The 19162-nt window shown below is 49.1% G+C and overlaps 2 protein-coding genes across 3 annotated transcripts in view; one reads left to right on the top strand and one right to left on the bottom strand.

Moving 5' to 3' along the window:
* The window catches only part of SHISA6 (shisa family member 6), a 448298-nt gene that overhangs the window by 138811 nt on the left and 290325 nt on the right, over positions 1 to 19162 (bottom strand). The window lies entirely within an intron of this gene.
* The window catches only part of DNAH9 (dynein axonemal heavy chain 9), a 188690-nt gene that overhangs the window by 167178 nt on the left and 2350 nt on the right, over positions 1 to 19162 (top strand). For both annotated transcript variants that reach the window (XM_051797453.1, XM_051797454.1), the window contains 5 exons: positions 1079 to 1270; positions 1757 to 1948; positions 2874 to 3044; positions 5994 to 6176; positions 14404 to 14793. In XM_051797453.1, coding sequence (XP_051653413.1) covers positions 1079 to 1270; positions 1757 to 1948; positions 2874 to 3044; positions 5994 to 6176; positions 14404 to 14793 — 1128 coding nt within the window. The remainder of the gene's footprint in view (positions 1 to 1078; positions 1271 to 1756; positions 1949 to 2873; positions 3045 to 5993; positions 6177 to 14403; positions 14794 to 19162) is intronic.

The following is a 19162-nucleotide window of genomic DNA, read 5'->3' as shown; positions in this document are numbered from 1 at the left end:
CAAGGTGCCACAGTCCCAGGCCCAGTGCTGGCCCCCTTGCCCAGTGTGATGACACAGAGCTCTTCAAGTGAGTCCAGATGAGGCCACGAAGATGCTCCAAGGGCTGGAGCAGCTCTGCTGGGAGGAAAGGCTGAGAGAATTGGGATTGCTCAGCGTGGAGCAGAGAAGGCTCCAGGGTGACTTAATTGTGGCCTTCCAGTACCTGAAGGGTCTCCAAGAGAGCTGGAGGGGGATTTTTTTGCAAGGGCATGCAGTGATAGAACAAGGAGGGATGGCTCCAAACTGCCAGGGGGCAGGGTTAGGTGGGATATTGGGAAGAAATTCTTCCCTGTGAGGGTGGTGAGGCCAGTGTCCAAGGCCAGGTTGGATGAGGCTTGGAGCAACCTGGTCTAGTGACCAGGAAGATGTCCCTGCCCATGGCAGGGGGTGGGATGAGATGAGCTTTAAAGGTCCTTTCCAACCCAAACCACTCTGGGATTCTGGGATTCTCTCTCCATCTCTCTGGTGAGGGATGTTGAGCACATGCAGGTGATGGGGCATTGAGTGGGTGCACGTGTCCTTCCCTTCTCCACTGTTAATGTGTGTTCCTGTCCAAAGCCACTCTGAGCTGGAAATAGTAAATATTAATTCCAAAAATATTCATTAGAATTTGCCAATAAATTTGCAATGCAAATCCACTGACTTCAAAAATTAACACATGTGTGTATTATGCAAATATGAACTGGAGGAAAAATTGATTGGCCTCTTCTTCCAGGTAGGATGCTATAGGACCAGGGAAATGGCAACAAGCTGCACCAAGGGAGGTCCAGGTTGGATACTGGGAAAAATTTCTTCTCTGGAAGCGTGGTTAAACATTGGAACAAGCTGGGCAGGGAGGTGGTGGAGTCACCATCCCTGGGAATGTTCAAGTAGTGGCACTTCATGATGTGGTTTAGTGGGCATGGGGGTGTTGGTCAAAGGTTGGACTTGATCTCAGAGTTCTTTTCCAATCTTACTGATTCTGTGATTCATCCCTGTCCAAAGTTGGAGGTATTTGGAGGCCCTGAGGCTGAGAGCAGTGGCTCTGCCTGTATTGCAGGACACCCTGGAGATGTGCAGCCACGAGAAGGAGTTCAGGAGCATCCTGTTTGCCCTGTGCTATTTCCATGCCGTGGTGGCCGAGCGGCGCAGGTTCGGCCCCCAGGGCTGGAACCGCCCGTACCCCTTCAGCAGCAGGGACCTGACCATCTCTGTGACTGTGCTGCACAACTACCTGCAGGCCAGCTCCAAGGTGGGTGCTTCACTGGGGCTCTGAACCACTGGGGATATGGCTTGTGCTGAAGCTCCTGGGAAATCTCCTGAAATACCATTTCCTTGGGATCTGTGGGTTTGCTGTGCCTTTGTGGGGAGATGAGAGGCCTCGGTGCCACTCGAGCCTGTAGAAGCTTAGAAATCACAGCAAACAGTGCCTGTGGTCTTTATTATTGAAAAGAACAGTGATCTTTGGTTTAACAGAGCTTAGAGTAAATTTGCATTTCAGCGGGGAATTGCAGGAAATCTCTGCTGTGATCCAGTTCTCCTTGGGCAGACTTTAACTACTACCTGATGTTTGTTCACTGAGAAAACTGAAGCAGTGAGGTGGAAACACTGAGTGTGCAGGTCAGTGCTGGAACCTGCAGCCCAGCACTGGCCTCTGGAGCTCTGGCTCTCTGACCTCCTGCATGTTTCCTAAAATGAGAATCTGTCTGTCCTTCCTGCCCTCCCTGTTCATCCTCAGGTGCCCTATGATGACTTGCGCTACCTTGTGGGTGAGATCATGTATGGGGGTCACATCACAGATGACTGGGACAGGAGGCTTTGCAAAACCTATTTGGAAGAATTTATTAAGCCAGAAATGCTGGAGGGAGAACTTCTCCTTGCTCCAGGATTCCCCCTCCCAGGGAACATGGACTACAATGGCTATCACCAGGTAAGCTCTTTGTTTTCTGGCATTATTTACACACCTAAATGTAATGTGTTCCATAACTGCCCTATAATCTGCCTTAGGAGGCAGGAACAGGGCTGCAGTGTTTCTGCACACCTTTGTTATCTCCCATTATGTTCTGTTTCTGTAGATGTCTCAGCATTTCCTTGGATGACCCAGTCTAATGGTAATTTGCCACTTCATCATGGGCTCATTCTGTTCATGCATGAATAGAGCAACTGTATTGGTGCTTGAGACTTGAGCAGGGCTCCTGGAAAATTACATCCACATACCGTTTGCTAAAATGGCCCCTTCAAGCTTCTTTTATCATCAGTTTTGATGAGAATCACTGATGGCTCTTGTTGATCTACTTACTGATCTCATCTGTTCTTTGTACACAAATGCAGTAGCAGAGAGAGACATATTAGGCTGGGTTTGTTCATAAAACTTAACTACTGGAAGCTAAATTGCCATGAGAGATCTCAGGATGCTGATGCTGAAGTGCACAGCAGATAATTGCTAGAGAAGGTCCAGCCTGAGATATAGAGCCAAGCCAAACTTCAGCAATTACTGAATTTTGCCAACAGGAGTAGAAGCAGTTCTGTAAACAAATATACTCTCCTTCCTCCATCAGTTCACTGGTGTTTCACCCCCAAGCAGAGCTGCCCAGCCTGGGCTGACCTGAGGGAGATGATTCCAGTGCTGTGAGCTCTGCAGGCAAAGTGCCCTGGGCTCTGTATCCAACCTGAACCTGAATGTCTCTGAATCTCACATGAACCTGAATGTGTCTGTATTTAACCTGGACCTGAATATTTCTGTATCTTATCTGAACTTGGTTGGCTCTGTATCTAACCTGGACCTGACTGTCTCTGTGTCTCACCTGACCCTGACTGGCTCTGTGTCTAACCTGAGCCTGACTGTGTCTCTGCAGTACATAGATGAAGCCCTGCCTCCAGAGTCTCCATACCTGTATGGGCTCCATCCCAACGCTGAGCTTGGCTTCCTCACACAGAGCTCGGAGCAGCTCCTGCACACGCTGTTGGAGCTGCAGCCCCGGGACAGCAGCACTGGAGAAGGAGGAGTGGGGACCAGGGAGGAAACGGTGAGAGGGGCAGAGGATCCCATCCATGTCCCATCCCTCAGTTCTGCACAGCTCAGGCTGTCTCACAGCTGCTCATTGGACTGTGTTCTACCTGTGCTGGGTACAAACCCAGCCTAAAGCCTCGTTTTATGCAGGACATCACCACAGTGGGGTGTAACTGGAGTACTGGCAGTAATAGGACAGTGGCTTTTAATTACCCTTGCACTGCGGTGCCTTCGTTATCATCCTCTGAAGGTGTTCCAGATAAACCTTGTGTGGCCTCCACTGATCTCTGAGCCACCAGTCTCTGTGCACCCCTGTGTGTCTGGCATAACAGGCTCCGGAGTGCACAGTCTGCCACCTAAATGTGCCACCCAGAGCTCAGCCCAACTCTTACTGCTGCCACCATGTCCCACCCAGCTCCCAGGCTCCCAGTAACCTTGTAATTCCTTATTTCCAGCTGAACCCCTTTGCTGTGCCTATGTACCAGGCTGGTCTTCCTCTGGAAACTCAGAGCTCATCAAAACACGGCCCAAGCATTCCCATCAGGATCAGAAATCAGCCAACACATTCTCAGGTTTTTATTTCTGAAGTCTTAAGGCCCCAGCTCTCTGTTCAAGCTTTGCAAATTGATGAGTAGCTAATGGGGAGCTTATATGAAGCCTGTAGTTTCACACATCTTTCTTTTGCCTTGGTGTGGGGCTGGGGAACTGACTGCCTTCCACTGAGGGGCTCTTAGAAGTGCCCAGTATGTTCAATTTTTGGTTCATACTGGAATTTGAGGGGACAGTAATAATCCAGAGGTAGCAAAGCCAAAGGAGATGCTCAGAGGTAGCAGATGTGGCTGCCTGTTCTCTCATTCCATTTGCTATTGAAATGCAGTTAAACTGCTCAGCCACAGAAACAAACTGATCAGTGAGTGCCTCAGCAGTGCTGTCACAGGGCCTGGCCACTCTGCAAACCCCTGGTGACACTCAAGAAGACCCTCACAGGAGCACAGGAGTCCTCATGGCTCTGTCTGGGAATAAAATCTGCCTGAGAGCAGCCAGAGTGTGGCCTCACTGCCCCATGTTGTATCTGAGGGATGCTCCCACTGCTCATTTTCTTCCCAGGGTGATCTCTGTCATGATCTGAGCTATAACTGCACTGCCTGTGTCCACCTGGTTCTTGGATGAGAGGGAGTTAAGTGTTGTCTCAGCTCCTCCCCTGGAGGATATCCAGCCCCTGCTCCGGCTGAGGTGGTTTTTAGGGAGCTTCCAGGGGAACTGTGAACCTGTCGTTTTCCTGAGGCTCTGACAAGTCCAGTTACTCCCACAGGTTTCTGAGGCCACATTACAGCAAACGAGCTGTAATTGTTGTGAAGGAATCAGAGCCAAAGGGATTTGCAGGGGAATTTCAAATTAGAGGACATTTCTGTACTGCACCCGAGCTGCAGCTGAAGAGCTTTTCCAGCAGAGCTTTGCTTCAGCTACCTGTGTGTTGGAACAACAGCCCACACATCAGTGCTGCTGACGTGAGTGGGGAGGGTTTGGGGGAGCAGCAATGGGAGGAAATTGGAGTACAGAGTCCAAAATAGGACTGGTGGTGGTCATGGCAATGAAATGCCCCTGGCTGCCTCTGCAGTTGGCACTGGCCCCCACAAACCAGATTTCTGACGTTGGATCGTTGAGTTGTAACTGTGTTATGCGCTCCTGAAAAATCCCCAGGAAGCAGGAGTCTTGCTCAGGTTCCAGCACAGCAGTAAAGCAAAGAAATGTGTGAGACTTCCACAGCAAGATGTCTAATGTTCCACAGAAACCTGGGAAATACAGCTGATCCAATGGAGATGAGGGGCTTCATGCCTCCCTGTCAGCCAGAAAGGGGTTTGTCTATTTTATTTAATCCTTTAGACACTGGAAACATCCTGTTACATTGGAGATTTCCCTGTTTTGTACTTAGAGTTCCAAAGGAGCTGTGATGGTGACCAGAAAATAATCTTGTTTCATTATGCTTTTCTTCCACGGCTCCATTAGTCCAGAATGCCAAAGTCAGCTTAAAATTCAATTTTCTATAATCACCTCCCTATATCAATAAACCAGAGCAAACCAGCTCATAAGCTCCATTGTCCTGAGGCTCAGCTGAGGCTACAGCCCCATTTGTCTCCTTGTGTTGAGTTTGACTTAAGGAGAAATAAGAAGAGAAGCTTGAAAGCCAAGCACAGAAGAGGCTGCTACATGTCATGGGGATGTTTTTAAACCATCATTTTGAAAGCTGCTCATCTGACATTAACTTTTGTAAGCAACTGAATTTTAATAGGGTGGGGCAAGCTCTCACAGTCACAGGATTACAGAATGTGCTGAGTTGAAGGGACCCACAAGGATCATTGAGTCCAACCCTCAGCCCTGCACAGGCCCATCCCCAAGAGTCACCCCCTGTGCCCCAGAGGATCAACCAAACCCTCCTGCAGCTCTGGCAGCCTTGGGGCTGTGCCCACTGCCCTGGGGAGCCTGGGCAGTGCCCAACCAGCCTCTGGGGGAAGAACCTTTGGCTGAGATCCAACCTGAGCCTGCCCTGACACAGCTCCAGCCATTCCCTGGCTGCTGTCCCTGGTCCCCCCAGAGCAGAGCTCAGTCCCTGCCCCTCCTCTGCCCCTGCCCAGGAAGGTGGAACTGCACTGAGGTCTCCCCTCAGTCTCCTCTTCTCCAGCTGAACACACCAAGTGCCCTCAGTGTCCTCACACACCTTCAAATCAAGGCCCTTCCCCATCTTTATTACCCTCCTTTGGACACTCTCTAATGGCTTCAGATCTTCCTTATACTGTGGTGCCCAAAACTGCACCAGAAAAAAGGTGCTGTGCCCAGTGCAGGTGACCTGGGTGGTTTTGGGGACACTGCCTGGCAGGTGAAGTTCTCCTGCCACGTTCAGGCTGCTGAGCTAAGGAGGTTCTGGGGTCACTCGTGCCCATCCCTCTCTCCTCCCTTTGGCACACAGGTGAAAGACCTTCTGGAAGAGATGTTGCAGAAGCTGGGCGATGAGTTTAACATGGCAGAGCTGGTGGCCAGGCTGGAGCAGAGGACGCCCTACGCCGTGGTCGCCCTGCAGGAGTGCGAGCGCATGAACGTCCTCACCGGGGAGATCAAGCGCTCGCTGCTGGAGCTGGAGCTGGGCCTGAAGGTGGGACTGGGGGACAATCCTGGGGAATGGTGCTCAGGGAATGAAAGGGGTCACGGGGAATAAAAGTGCTCACGTGCTGCTGGCTGCAAACCCATCTTGGCTCCGTGGGAAAGGCTCACAGATGGATTTCAAATGGCACGGTGCCCTCAGGCATGGGGAGGGGTTACACACACAGCACTGCCTGTGCTTTAGGAACAGAGACCAAGCACTTCTGGCCACCCCATATTGTGGCACAGCAACAGCAGGTCACTCAGAAATTGGGACGTGGCCTATTTAAATGTGAGCCAAAAATCACAACTTTTCCTAAAATGTCCAGGTATGGGGGAACTTGGAACAAAGTGTCTTAGAGGCACAAGCTGGGCTGAAATCAAAGATTGGTTGTGTGTGAGGACACAAAATGTTCAGAACTGTAAGAGAAAAAGCCTAAAAATGCAAGTTTTGGAAGAGGTACAACTCCCCTTGCTGGGTATGAGTCACCTGCTGATGGAGGAGGACCAGGACAGACCTACCCTAGGAAGACACATCCCTGATGCTCCACCACAGCTGCTTCTCCACCCTGGTAGGAAATGATACTCTGCTCCAGGAGGGTGATTCTGTGTCCCTCTGGGTGCTGCCTTTGGCCACACTAGTTGGAATGCAGATTTCTGGGTTCAGCAGGGTGGGAGGGAGGGCTGTAACTGATACTTCATCCACTGGTAGAAATCATCTTCTGCATCCCCTCCCAGGCAGTTGGTGGGACAAAATATAACAGCTCTGGTTGCCCATTGGGGGATAAATCAGCAGGGATCAGGCTGCATTGCCAGGGAGTGAGGACCTGCCTGGCTGTCCTGGTGCCCTGCAACAACACTTCCTGTTCCCCTTGTCATCCCCAAAAACTCCCCCCCAGAGTCAGGTGCTGTACATCCCTTGGGAAAGCCTAAGTGCAGCACAGAGATGCAGCCTGGAGCTGGCAGCACAAACCTGGTGGCTTCAACACTGCCCTGCACCACCACACACAGCCCTGGGGGATGGCTGTCAGAGTCACAGAGTGTGCTGAGCTGGAAGGGGCCCACAAGGATCATCCAGTCCAACTCCTGGCCCTGCACAGGCCCATCCCCAAGAGTCACCCCCTGTGCCCCAGAGGATCAGCCAAACCCTCCTGCAGCTCTGGCAGCCTTGGGGCTATGCCCACTGCCCTGGGGAGCCTGGGCAGTGCCCAACCAGCCTCTGGGGGAAGAACCTTTGGCTGAGATCCAACCTGAGCCTGCCCTGGCACAGCTCCAGCCCTTCCCTGGCTGCTGTCCCTGGTCCCCCCAGAGCAGAGATTCCATGGGATGAAGTAACAGTTAAGGGCAGCAGTTGCTGGGCATTCCCTGCTCCATCATCTCTGGAATGACAGGTTGTCATCCCATTTCACCAAAATTCTCAGCTCCCAAAACCAGTTTGCACAGCGTAGGAACCATCTGCCTGAAGGATCTGCAGCGGCTTTGACCCAACCCCTTGGCAGGAAGAGCTGCTGGGTGGGCAAGGAGGGCCTGTTCTGAGATGGAAGGACATCCCAGCCCCTCCTGAGGGCAGCTTGGAAGAGAGATCTCCAAAGGCCCTCCCTGCAGGGGCATGGGGAGGGGCAGGGTTGGCTCAGGGATTTGGGCAGCAGCTCTGCAGGGATGGGACTGGGCTGTTCCCAAATCCCAGCTGTGTGAGCTGTACCCTGAATCCTGCACATGTGTCTGCAATGCATTTGCTGCTGCTGCTTATTGTCTTCATTAAAGAGAGACATACCACAGTCACTTTGTGGTGGCCAGTGTGGACAGTCCAGTTTAAAATAGGTTGATATTTATGTAGTCAATTATTACAAACAGATTTCCCTTATTTTCTAGCATAAGGCAGTGGAATTGAAAATTCTGTTTTCTGAGACAGGTAAACAGAAGTGATTTAATGTTTCAATCCCAGAGCAGCAAACAAGATATAATTGTAACTTGGACAATGTGTGGCAATTAGATTTAATGTGGGGAAGAATATGCTGTTTAATATTGATAGGGGAATGAGGGGATGCACAAGCTTAAATAAAGCACAGACAAAATAAACGCTGAGAATCAACAATAGAGGGTGCAAACTTCTCCCAAAACCCTGCCATAAATCAGGGCAGGGCAGGAGGTGGTACCTGCAGAAAAGGAACCTCTAATGACTGGAGCAGCCTCAGCACCTGAGGGGGGATTCAGGCACCCAAGGCCAGGACTGGAGGAGAACTGCAAGGGAACAGTTTGAAGCTGTGTCAGGGCAGGCTCAGGTTGGATCTCAGCCAAAGGTTCTTCCCCCAGAGGCTGGTTGGGCACTGCCCAGGCTCCCCAGGGCAGTGGGCACAGCCCCAAGGCTGCCAGAGCTCCAGGAGGGTTTGGCTGATCCTCTGGGGCACAGGGGGTGACTCTTGGGGATGGGCCTGTGCAGGGCTGAGGGTTGGACTCAGTGATCCTTGTGGGTCCCTTCCAGCTCAGGATTCTGTGAATCTGTGAATCACTTTTATGGGATGAGCAGCACCATCAGTCTGAGTCAGCGTTTCTTCATCTGCTGTTGGCTGAAGAGACATATTTGAAGGGCCTGATAGACCACCAATGGGCAATTCATGGAAGCCTTCTGGTTGGAAAAGACCTTTAAGATCATCAAGTCCAACCATCAACCCAGCACCAACACCATGATCACCACTAAGCCATGTCCATATCCTCGTGGTTTTTGAACACTTCCAGGGATGGTAACTCCACCACAGCGTGTTCCAGTGCTTTACAACCCATTCTGTGAAGAAATTTTTCCTAATATCCACTCTAGCCCTCCTCTGGCACAGTTCTGTGTCTGCAGGCACTCGTGGGTCCCTGAAGAGCTGAGAGATGTCATGCATGACCCACAGCACTGCCCAGCATTGCCCATGTCCCCATGCCATGGGGCCTGTCGAGCAGCCAGGGAATGCTGATGGCTCTTTCTGCTGCCCTGACTTGACAGCTGGTCTTCACACTCAGTTTGGGGGAGAAATCCTACTTTAATTGTTCCTTCCCAAAGGTTCCTTCCCAAAGCAGCTCCTGTGAGAGCCGCTGGAGCTCGTTAATCCCTGGGGCTGGGGGTCTGCACTGACAGCCCTCAGAGGAGGAGACTTTATAAACCAGGAGCCTCAGAGCTCAGCAGAGAATAAATAAAGCCCAGAGGAAGCAAATCTTACTGGTTTTAACTGACTATCTGCCAAAAGAAGGCGATTTGGAAATGTCAGGCCTAATTTGAATTTTTTGAATAATTCATTGTGTCTTTGTAGCGGAAAGTGATTGTTTGGTCCAAAAATAGGAGACATCCCATTAAGAGGAAGAGAAATTGCAATAGACTGGTGGCCATCAAAAATAACTGGCACGTTGCTCTTCAAAGTCCTTTGTTCTGGCTGACTTGGGTGGGACCAGAGGCTGGGCTGAAACACTTGCATGTTAATGCTGTACCAGCCTCATCTTTGCAAGCAGATCTTTTATTTTGCAATTTGGGTGAAGGATAAGCCTCCAAAATGAGGATAATATATATTCTAAAATAACAAAGTTAGACCAAATTTCGATAGGCTAACGGGGTATTTCACTGTATCAAGTGAAAATAAAATAACCTGAACTGAGAAAACAATTTGTGACAATAGTGTGCTCATCTGGAGGGAATGGCTGCAGGCTGATTAGGGTTTCCTTCGAGGGTGTCTTTAATGAAAATTACTCCCAGCATTTGGGAAAAATAAAATGAAAAAAGTAACTTGAATCATTTCAGATGCACTTTAGTATTCAGCATCTGAAATGCAAATTTATGCATAATTGTGTTTGGACAACTACATGAGATTGCTGCTGTAGATGCTTTGAACCCTCACAGGAGGCTCTGACATTATGCTTGGATGCACAGGTTTTAAAAATTGCTTTTCTCAAGCCTTGCTGAGAATTACATTTGCTAATTCATTTGTTTCCTGAAAGTAAAACTAGACATGATATATGATCAGGGGGTTATGTCTTTAAATCAATTTGACTGCTTGCACACATTTTGCAAGATTTTCTCCCATGTTAAAACCCTTCCAGGAGTGCAAAATTCTCCTGTCTCAGTGTCCCGCTGTGGCCAGTGCAGGACTTTGCTCCTCAGACTATTTTTAGTTCCTCTATGGTCTTGTCATGGCTTTAGACCATTGATACTTCCTTTCCATGTCCAATTTCTCCTAAGATGGGAGATGGTGACCCACAGGGTATGAACAAAGAAGGAATTGCAATGGTGCTTCAGGGTCTGTGGCCAGTGTTCAATAACAAAGTCATGACAACTGCCCTGATGGGGTCAGACCATCCTGACAGGCTGGAGAAGGTCCCTGCCAGCCCCTCTGATCTTCTGGAGGCTGAGCTTTGATGTTGGATCAGGAAATTGTCTCCGAGTGTGTTATGGAGAAAATGAAACACAGGTGCCCAAGAGGAAACCCCTGGGGTTTGCACTGCCTTGTGTGTCTGTCACTTCATGGCAAGTGCCAACATGAGCCATCTCTCATTTGTGTTGGACCCTTGTGCCTGGAGTTACCCAGGACTTCAAAGCCCTTTGACCACATGATCCATCATTTTGAGATTCCCCACAGTTGTAAAATCATTGATTAGAAATCATGAGGAGGCAGAGACTCCCCTGGGATGGCACAGGTGAGGTGTGTTTTGAAAGGTGGTTGCAGTTGTTCCTCATGTTTTAGTACTAACTGCAAATATTCCTACTTCCACCTTTTCATTTAACCTCATTTGTTTCTTTTGGCTTCAAAGACCTTAAACTCTTTGTACTCATGATTTTCTCTATCCACCATAATCTGTTCTCCTTGGGGAAACCCAGCAGGTTCAGATGGTGTGGCAGAGGTTTAATCATGCCTTGTACCAGTCCCTCCTGATGAGACAGGAACATTTCCCAGGGAAATCCACAGACCTTGGGAGAGAGGAGGAATCTGATTAGAGATCCCAGGGCTGCAGCATCTTCCAGGCATGGGGCAGTGCAAAAGTCCTCTGAGCTCCCATTGGAATTGGTGGGTGCTGGGGACTTCCCCTTGAAGTCCTGCCCTTGCTTATTGCCAGACAAGATGGATTTTATTGTGGATGTTTAGAATTTTTCACAGGAACAGAAAAAGAGGAAAAAAAATAATAATGAGAAAAATATGAAGAAGAAGACGATGATGAAGACGAAGGAGAAGAATAAAAAGATGAAGAAGGAGAAGAAGAAAAGGAGGAGAAGAAAAGAAGGAGAAGAAGAAAAAGAAGAAAAAGATGATGAAGAAGAAAAGAATCAGCATAAGAAGAAGAAGAAAAATATGAAGAAGGAGAAGAAGAAAAGAAGAAGAAGGAGGAGGAGAAGATGAAGAAGAAAAAGAAGAAGAAGAAAAAGGAGGAGAAGAAGAAGAAGAAAAGAAAAAGAAAAAGGGGGGGGAAAAGAGAAAAAAATAGGGTTGTAAGTCAAGTTCTAAAAAACCAGAAGTGCTTGAATGGACATTTCCAAGGCCTGAATTCAGCTGACAGTCCTCTTTGCTCCTACACAACAGTGTATGGGGCAGGTGTGTGTCCAAAGCCCTTGTTGAAGTTGTCACCCAGCAGCTCCCAGGGCTGTGGTTGGTTCAGGGCATTCCTGTCCTGGACACTTGTCTGCCAAGGTGGAGGCTATGGGCTCTTTGTAGAAGGACTTGCTGACCCCAGAGCAAGCCTGGTTTGCCCTAAAGAGACTGGAGAGAGGTGGGGATCAGGTTCTTCTCCCAGCAAACAAGGGACAGGACAAGAGGAAACAGCCTCAAGCTGCACCAGGGAAGGTTTAGATTGAATATTAGGGAAAATTTCTTCATGGAAGGGGTTGTAAAGCCCTGGCACAGCTGCCCAAGGCAGTTGTGGAGTCACCATCCCTGGGAGTGTTCAAAAAACATGTGGATGTGGCACTTGAGGACGTAGTTTAGTGGTGAACATGGTGGTGGTGGGTTGATGGTTGGACTTGGTGATCTTAATCTTTAAATCTTTAATCTTTAAATCTTTAATCTTTAAATCTTTAATCTTTAAATCTTTAAAACTTTAAATCTTTAAATCTTTAAATCTTTAATCTTTAAATCTTTCGAGTTTTAACAATTCCATGATTCTGTGGTTCTAAGCCTCGATCACTCCATGCAGAGCTCCACTTGTTGGTGTTGGATGCACCACGTTCCATTGCCCAGGGCACCCTCCTGTGTCCCATGCTCTGGTGGGTGTCCAGCTGTGACCTTGTCTGGAGCCTGGCAGTGGTGCCTGCAGGTCAGAGCCCTGCAGGGCATGGTCAGCCCAGGAACAAACTGCAAAGATTTGGAACTGCTGGGTCTGCCAAGAATTGCTAAATGTGTGTGGGGGTGAGGTGCTTTGAGCAGATTTCAACTTTTGCTAAAGCTTTCTGGATTTTTGTGGCCCCAGTACAGGGCACCTCTGCTGACCTCATGGCTGGAGGCACTGACACCCTGGGAAAGAACAGCTGGAATTTTTTAATGTGAATAGACTGACCCAATTCCCTCACCCTTGTTCTCAGCAATGGCTCAACTGATTTCAGTTGATCTTTCCAAAAACACTCAGCCTGAGGCAAAGAGAAACTGTAAGTCACATAAACTCTGGTGAAATGATAAGAGGATAAAAGGAAGTTTTTATAATGGAAACCAGTGATCACTCCTGATCATTATCTGATCATTCCATACAGGGGAAGCTGAGCCTGTGTTTGCGGGTTTTTTATTTGCAGCCTTGCTTGGTTTGAGTGGGGCAGAATCACAGATTAGTTGTTCAGGATATTGTCTAGTCCAACCCCATCCCCAAAACAGGGACAGGTTATCTGGGACCCACTCCAGTTGGGTTTGGAAATTTCCAAGGATGGAGACTCAGAGCCTCTCTGGATAACCTGTTCCAGTGTTCAGCCACCCTGACATTGTATTTTGATGGAATGTCCTGTATTTCAAATGGTTCCCATTGCCTCATGTCCTGTCACTGGACACCCCTGAGAAGAGTCTGGTTCCATGTTCTTTGCTTCCTGCCATCAGATGTTCATAGGCATTGAGAACCCCCCTGAGCCACCTCTCCCTGGGGCTGAGCAATCCTCAGCACTGGTCCCAGCACAGCAGACGTGGCCTCACCAGTGCCATGACAAGGACATGGTCTCCAACCTATCCCAGGCTCAGAGAGGCTCCAGGCACTGCCTGCAGTCCCAGGCACAGCCCCTGTCAGCAGCTTGGCCTGAGCCAAGCCTCTGTTGTGCCAGTCAGCTGCCCCAGGTAGGGACAATGACTCGTGGAGTGTCACCACCCCACCTGTACCCTGGTGAGCTCCATCTGTGTGTCCCCTGGTGCAACCTGCTGCACAACCTGCTGCAGCTCTGAACAGCCTCTCCCAGCTGTCCTTTAGCCTTGGTAACATCCAGACATCTCTCATCTAGATTTCATAAGATTTCAGCTGAATACAGCAAGAATTTTCTTAATTTTAGTCTCTCAGGCCATGGGAACCCTCTGCAGAGCACCACGAGTTCAAGAGGGATGTGTGGTTGATGTGCAGAACCCCTCTTTGGCCAGGCAATGATGTTCCAGCTCTTCTGCCTGAACAAAAGTGATCCAGGTTTCTAAATGCTTTAAAACTAATTACTTGCTGCATAAAGGATAAGTCAAACCTTTCTCTTTATCTCACTTGGCTGAATCATATCTTACTTTGTTGTGTATTTCCCTGCTGTGGAAGGAACTGTGATTACATTTGCAGACAACACATGAAGTTAAAAAGAAAACCTTGCACTGCCAAAGCAATAGATGAGGAGAGGAGGGAGAGGAAGTGGAGGAGAGGAGGGGAGAGGACTTGACTTAACAAACATTTGGACAATTTTGGAGTAGATCATCAGAGACTCCAGTGTCCTGCCCTGGCAGTGAATGAGAACACTTTTGAACCTTTGAAAACTGGCTCTAACAAATCTTCAGTCCACAAGTCCAAACAGAAGAAAAAAGGGGCCAACCGAGGGACACCCCTTTCACTGTCCCACAGCTTCTCCTCCCAGTAGTGTGTTTACAGCAGGGAAGATGAGGATGCAGGAATGTGCAACAGAAGGTGTTCAGGAAAGCCCCAAACTCTTGAAGCCCTTCACAGTCCATGACCACCAGTGACTGTGTGGGGTGAGCTGCTGTTCCTCATGTCCCAGCCCAGCTTCTGCTTGAACAGCCTTTGCTGAACAGTTATCAGTGCTAATTGTGCCCTTTCTCACACAGGGAGAGCTGACCATGACCAGTGACATGGAGAGCCTGCAGAATGCCCTCTTCTTGGACATGGTGCCCGAGTCCTGGGGAAGGAAGTCCTACCCTTCCACAGCCAGCCTGGGTATGTGGTTCACTGACCTCCTCGCTCGCATCAACGAGCTGGACACCTGGACTGGAGATTTCTCCCTGCCCTGCACGGTGTGGCTTGGGGGGTTCTTCAACCCCCAGTCCATCCTGACAGCCATCATGCAGACCACGGCCAGGAAGAACAAGTGGCCTTTGGACAGGATGGCCCTGCAGTGTGATGTGACAAAGAAGAGCAGAGAGGATTTTGCCAGCCCCCCTCGGGAAGGGGCCTATGTCCATGGCCTGTTCATGGAAGGAGCACGCTGGGATGCACAGGTGAGCTCACCAAGGCTCTTGGGTTGGGAGGGAAGCCATGGATGTCATGTCCTTATTCCTTGGTGCTGCACTCAGGAAACTTCTCAGCCTGGACAGGCTCTCATCTGAAATAGTCATCTGAGCTGCCTCTTCAGGAAAGACAGATGGGAGATCTGGGCCATCTGAGGCCTCCTGAGATCAGAGGAATCACCCTTTGGAGCTCAGCTCCATGGCTGTGAAGGGAGTCCAGGGTGCTCAGCTTGGACTGACACATCCAGTGTGTCCCAGGTGAATCTCACTGACTGAACTGTGCTCAGTACTCGAGGTCCTGCTACAGACAGACACATGGGGTCCTGGCAGAGCTGCACTGTCCCCACACCTTCACATGGTGTGATTTCACTGCTGCCTCCAAAAGTGACAGATTTTTTGGGGGCACTGCTCTGTTGCCTGTTTGGCAGCAGTGGGGAGAGAGGAGAGGACTCTGCTTTCCTACGTGCTCACATCCTCAGGGCTGGATGGATGGGATGTGCCACACCCAGCGCACTGTGCTTCCATTGTCAGGTGCTGCAGGATGTGACCAAAAATTAATCATATTCTTTATCCATTCCCTTAAATAAAGCTTGATGAAGGTCTAACCTGGATAGTCCACGTGGACTCAGGCTGTTGACTCAGGATGGGGGGTGGGCTGACCCTGGACAAGCAGAAACAGTGAGTGTCCCTTGCTCTTCTTTCCCCCTCTGGGTGAGAGGGACACCTTTCAGCTGGAGCACAACCTCAGGCAGCCAAGATGAGGACCATACCTACCCCTTGGGCACTTACTGTTCCTACCTGTGGAGCTCTGGCATCCTCTTGGAGCATCATCCCAAGGAGCACAGCTCTCCCTGTGAGTCCTTCTGACAGTTGTCAGCTGCAGGAGCACAGCCTGCAGAGCCAGAGCCCTCAGACTGACAATTCCCACTGGGTCTGGTTCTATGAGTTGCCTGGCCCGTGGGGCTGTGATTCCCAGTTTGTTCTGTGCGTGGGAATTCAAGGACAGTGGTTCCTGCAGCTCTTCCTGTGCTCTGCTGCTGCTGCCAGGGATCTGTGAGAGAGAGAACACTGACCAAAGTGGGTCACCCAAAACCTTCTGATCTGTGTCAAGTTTACCCTCTCACAAGAAGAGGCTTTTATGTCAGACACAGCTCTTTACCCAGAGCCAGCTCTTAAGACTCCAAGTCTTAACCTCGAAGATCCCACTTTATCTGCTGTGGGACCTGGTGGGTGGCTGCTGAGGAGCCTGTTAGATCCTGAATCCCAGCCTGACCTTGCAATTCACGTCCAACACTCACTACTTATTTGTCATCTCCCTCTCTGCAATGGTTTGCCTTGAAGGACAGGAAATTAAGCAAATCTTTGACCTCACTGAGTGATGCCATCCAGTGCATTTGATCACAAACCCTTGGGAAGGTCGAACTTCCCGGCCCTTTTTCACTCTGGAAATGGGTTGACATGTACACTGGGTCTGGAAAGCCACAGGCAGTCAGGAACATGGGCAAAGGCTCTGTCAGGGGATTGCAGTGAAGGTCTCGTGTGGGTGTCATGTCAGATCCCCTCCATGGTTTTGCTCTGCTCCCAGCAGAGCTCCCAGCAGCAGAACAGGGACCAACCAGCCCAGTCTGTTTCCCAGCCCTGGTCCCACAGTTCCCTGACTATTCCCTTCTCTAAGTCTGTGGTGTGGCTGCCACACATAGCCCCTTGGAGTCACAGCCCTCAGCACAGGGAGCACTGCATTTCAGCTGCCCTCAAACCCTGACATCTGACAGGTACAAACCAACTGGACACAACACAACAGAGAAAGTTTAAAAAAATTCCTGGTCGTGCATATCAAATAATCCTTTTTAAAAAATTCCAGTGACTGGTGTTACATTTTCCTTTACCATCCTTGCCACCATTACTAGAACTGAGTTCTGCCCAGGTTTTGCCCAGATTTTACCCAGTGCCAGTCAGGGCTGGAAGGGAAGAGTGAGAAGTTTTGGTGGTGCAAAGCCAGAAATCTTTTGGGAAACATGTGGCTTCTCCCCTCTGCCTCCCCCTAATAACTCATCCAGGTGATTGCATTCAGCAATGAGCTTTGTCTGCAGGGACCATCCCAGCCCCAGGAACTGTGTTTTTCTGATTCCATTTTCCTTGTGATTGAAAGATACTGAGCAAATACCTTTATGGAACCATTCATAATCTCTGGTATCATGCTTCAATTTATTTCAGAAAGGAAAAGGATATTTTCATGGGTTGCTGCTCACACTGAAATATCATTTCCACTGAGTGGAACTATTCATTTCACCTATAATCCAGTGAGCACCAGTATATTAATGGATGCAGGACTTTTAAAACAGGTGCACAGCTCTTTTGGGTTGTATACTCCTTCCAAATTAATCCTCTGATAAAAATGGCAGGCCTTATTTAGAAGCATCCTCTGGGGAACACCTCCACTCTTAAAAGAATATTTCACATTTAGGTTGTGCCTCCAAAAAAGGAAAAAGTCCCTCTATGTTCTGCTACACACATTTTTCTATTTATTTAAACATTTATATTTGCCCTTGGGTGTCTTAAATTTATAAAACATTCATTACAAACCAGCAGGCAGCTATTAAATGAAATGAAACTAAGCAGATTATTTTGGGTGCAAATGATGTGTTGCTGCAGCCCTGTTCAAGTCAGTGACACTCAGTGAGAGATGCTTCCACTGGGGACACTCTGAGACATTTTATCTCAAGCCAGGGGAGCCTTGCTGACTGATTCCTGGCTTTCCTGCTCCCAGCAATGGCCAGTTTGATGCCAAGAATGTGCCCTGCAACTCCCCAAGGGGAGAGGTGGCTTTTACACTACATGTGGCAAGTGAAGCCTTGCCAGGTACAGACAACACAGCCCCTTGTCATGGAACCATGGAGTCATGGAATGGGTTGGGTTGGAAGGGACCTTAAAGCTCATCTAATGGGCAGGGACACCTTCCATTATCCCAGGTTGCTCCAAGCCCCGTCCAACCTGGCCTTGGACACTTCCAGGGATGGGGCAGCCACAGCTTCTCTGGGCAACCTGTGCCAGGGCCTCCCCACCCTCACAGGGAACAATTTCTTCTCATTCCCCTGGTCCAGTTGAAGCCACAAACCCCATCACTCTCTGTACCCTCTTTGGGGTGATGTTTCTGCTGCTCCTCTGCTGGTCACCAACCCCTCCCCCCTGCAAACAGGTTCCAGTGTCCCAAAGGCAGCCGAGCTGTGCTGGGGTCCTTGGGCCAACTGACCCCAATGGGCTGTGCTGGGAGGGCCCCTGTGCTGGTGAACCTCAGTGTGCACAGAGTGTGAGGGGTGTTGGGTGTTGTCTCACTGGGTCTGGAGTTGGGCCCATCATTCCCCAGCCCTGCCTCGTGACAGCTGGTTTGTGTCTTCAGGCCCATCAACATGTTCCCTCTCAGTGGCCTGTTGGGAAGCCAGGACAAGCAGAAAGGGCTTTGTGAGGATCTGAGGCCTGAGCTCCCCGAGCTTTGCACCACGAAAAGCTGTGCCAGTAGTCAGGAAAAATTGCTTTCAGAGTAGAACTGATTTCTGATCATAAGAGCGATAAAAAATGCAAATGCAAATCAGCCCAGACATAACAAAATGATGTGTTACATGGAGGTACCTCAGGAAGTTTTCAACTCTTGGTAACCCAGAAACAGGTAGAATATCTCTTGGAAATTTGATTTGAAGCAGTCCAAGCAGTTAAAAAAAAAAAAAAGAGAACTGATCAAAATCCAGTCTCAGAACTGAAAGATGTAGATTTCAAAAGAGTGCATAACAATGTTTAATAAATAGCTACTTTGCAAGGTTTTATAAGAATTATTTAATGTTTGTTCAGCACGTTGAAAATATAAAATCCTAAATGAGAGCTGGATTTATCACAGTTCAGTATAACAGATGGCATTAGTACAATTAAACTGAGGTGTGTGGCAAGAGGGATTATTTTTCTTCATTCATTTGCAGAGCTAAATAAACTACTGGAGAGGCTGAACCTCATTCCACAGCCCTGATGTAAGAGCACTGGAAATAATAATGATATGTGAGGGTCAGCTGCAGAGAGAGGCTGTTTCTCTAGCACTGAAAAGCTTTGTTTCTGTTTCTCTATTTGTTTTCATTTGGTCTCTCTAACCTCCATTAACAATTTTGCAGCTCCCTGGAAATGGATTGATGTGTAGGGCATTTTACTGTCAGAAAGGGAGACAGAAGATCCCAGAGAAACCCAAATGAGAGAAACAAGCTGTTGATTTCTTGCCCTGGCAGAGTACTGTCTTTGTCCTGTGTTGGGCAGCCTGGGCAGGGCATTGCTCTGAAGGGGATATTTAGTGACAATATTCCCTCAGGAACAGACCTGTTGA

Source organism: Manacus candei, unplaced genomic scaffold (genome assembly GCF_025592945.1).
Source record: "Manacus candei isolate 608988 ecotype Guabito, Panama unplaced genomic scaffold, ASM2559294v1 h1tg000047l, whole genome shotgun sequence".
NCBI lineage: Eukaryota > Metazoa > Chordata > Aves > Passeriformes > Pipridae > Manacus > Manacus candei.
The sequence above is the reverse complement of the archived record's forward strand: the minus strand, read 5'-3'. Positions and strand labels throughout refer to the sequence as shown.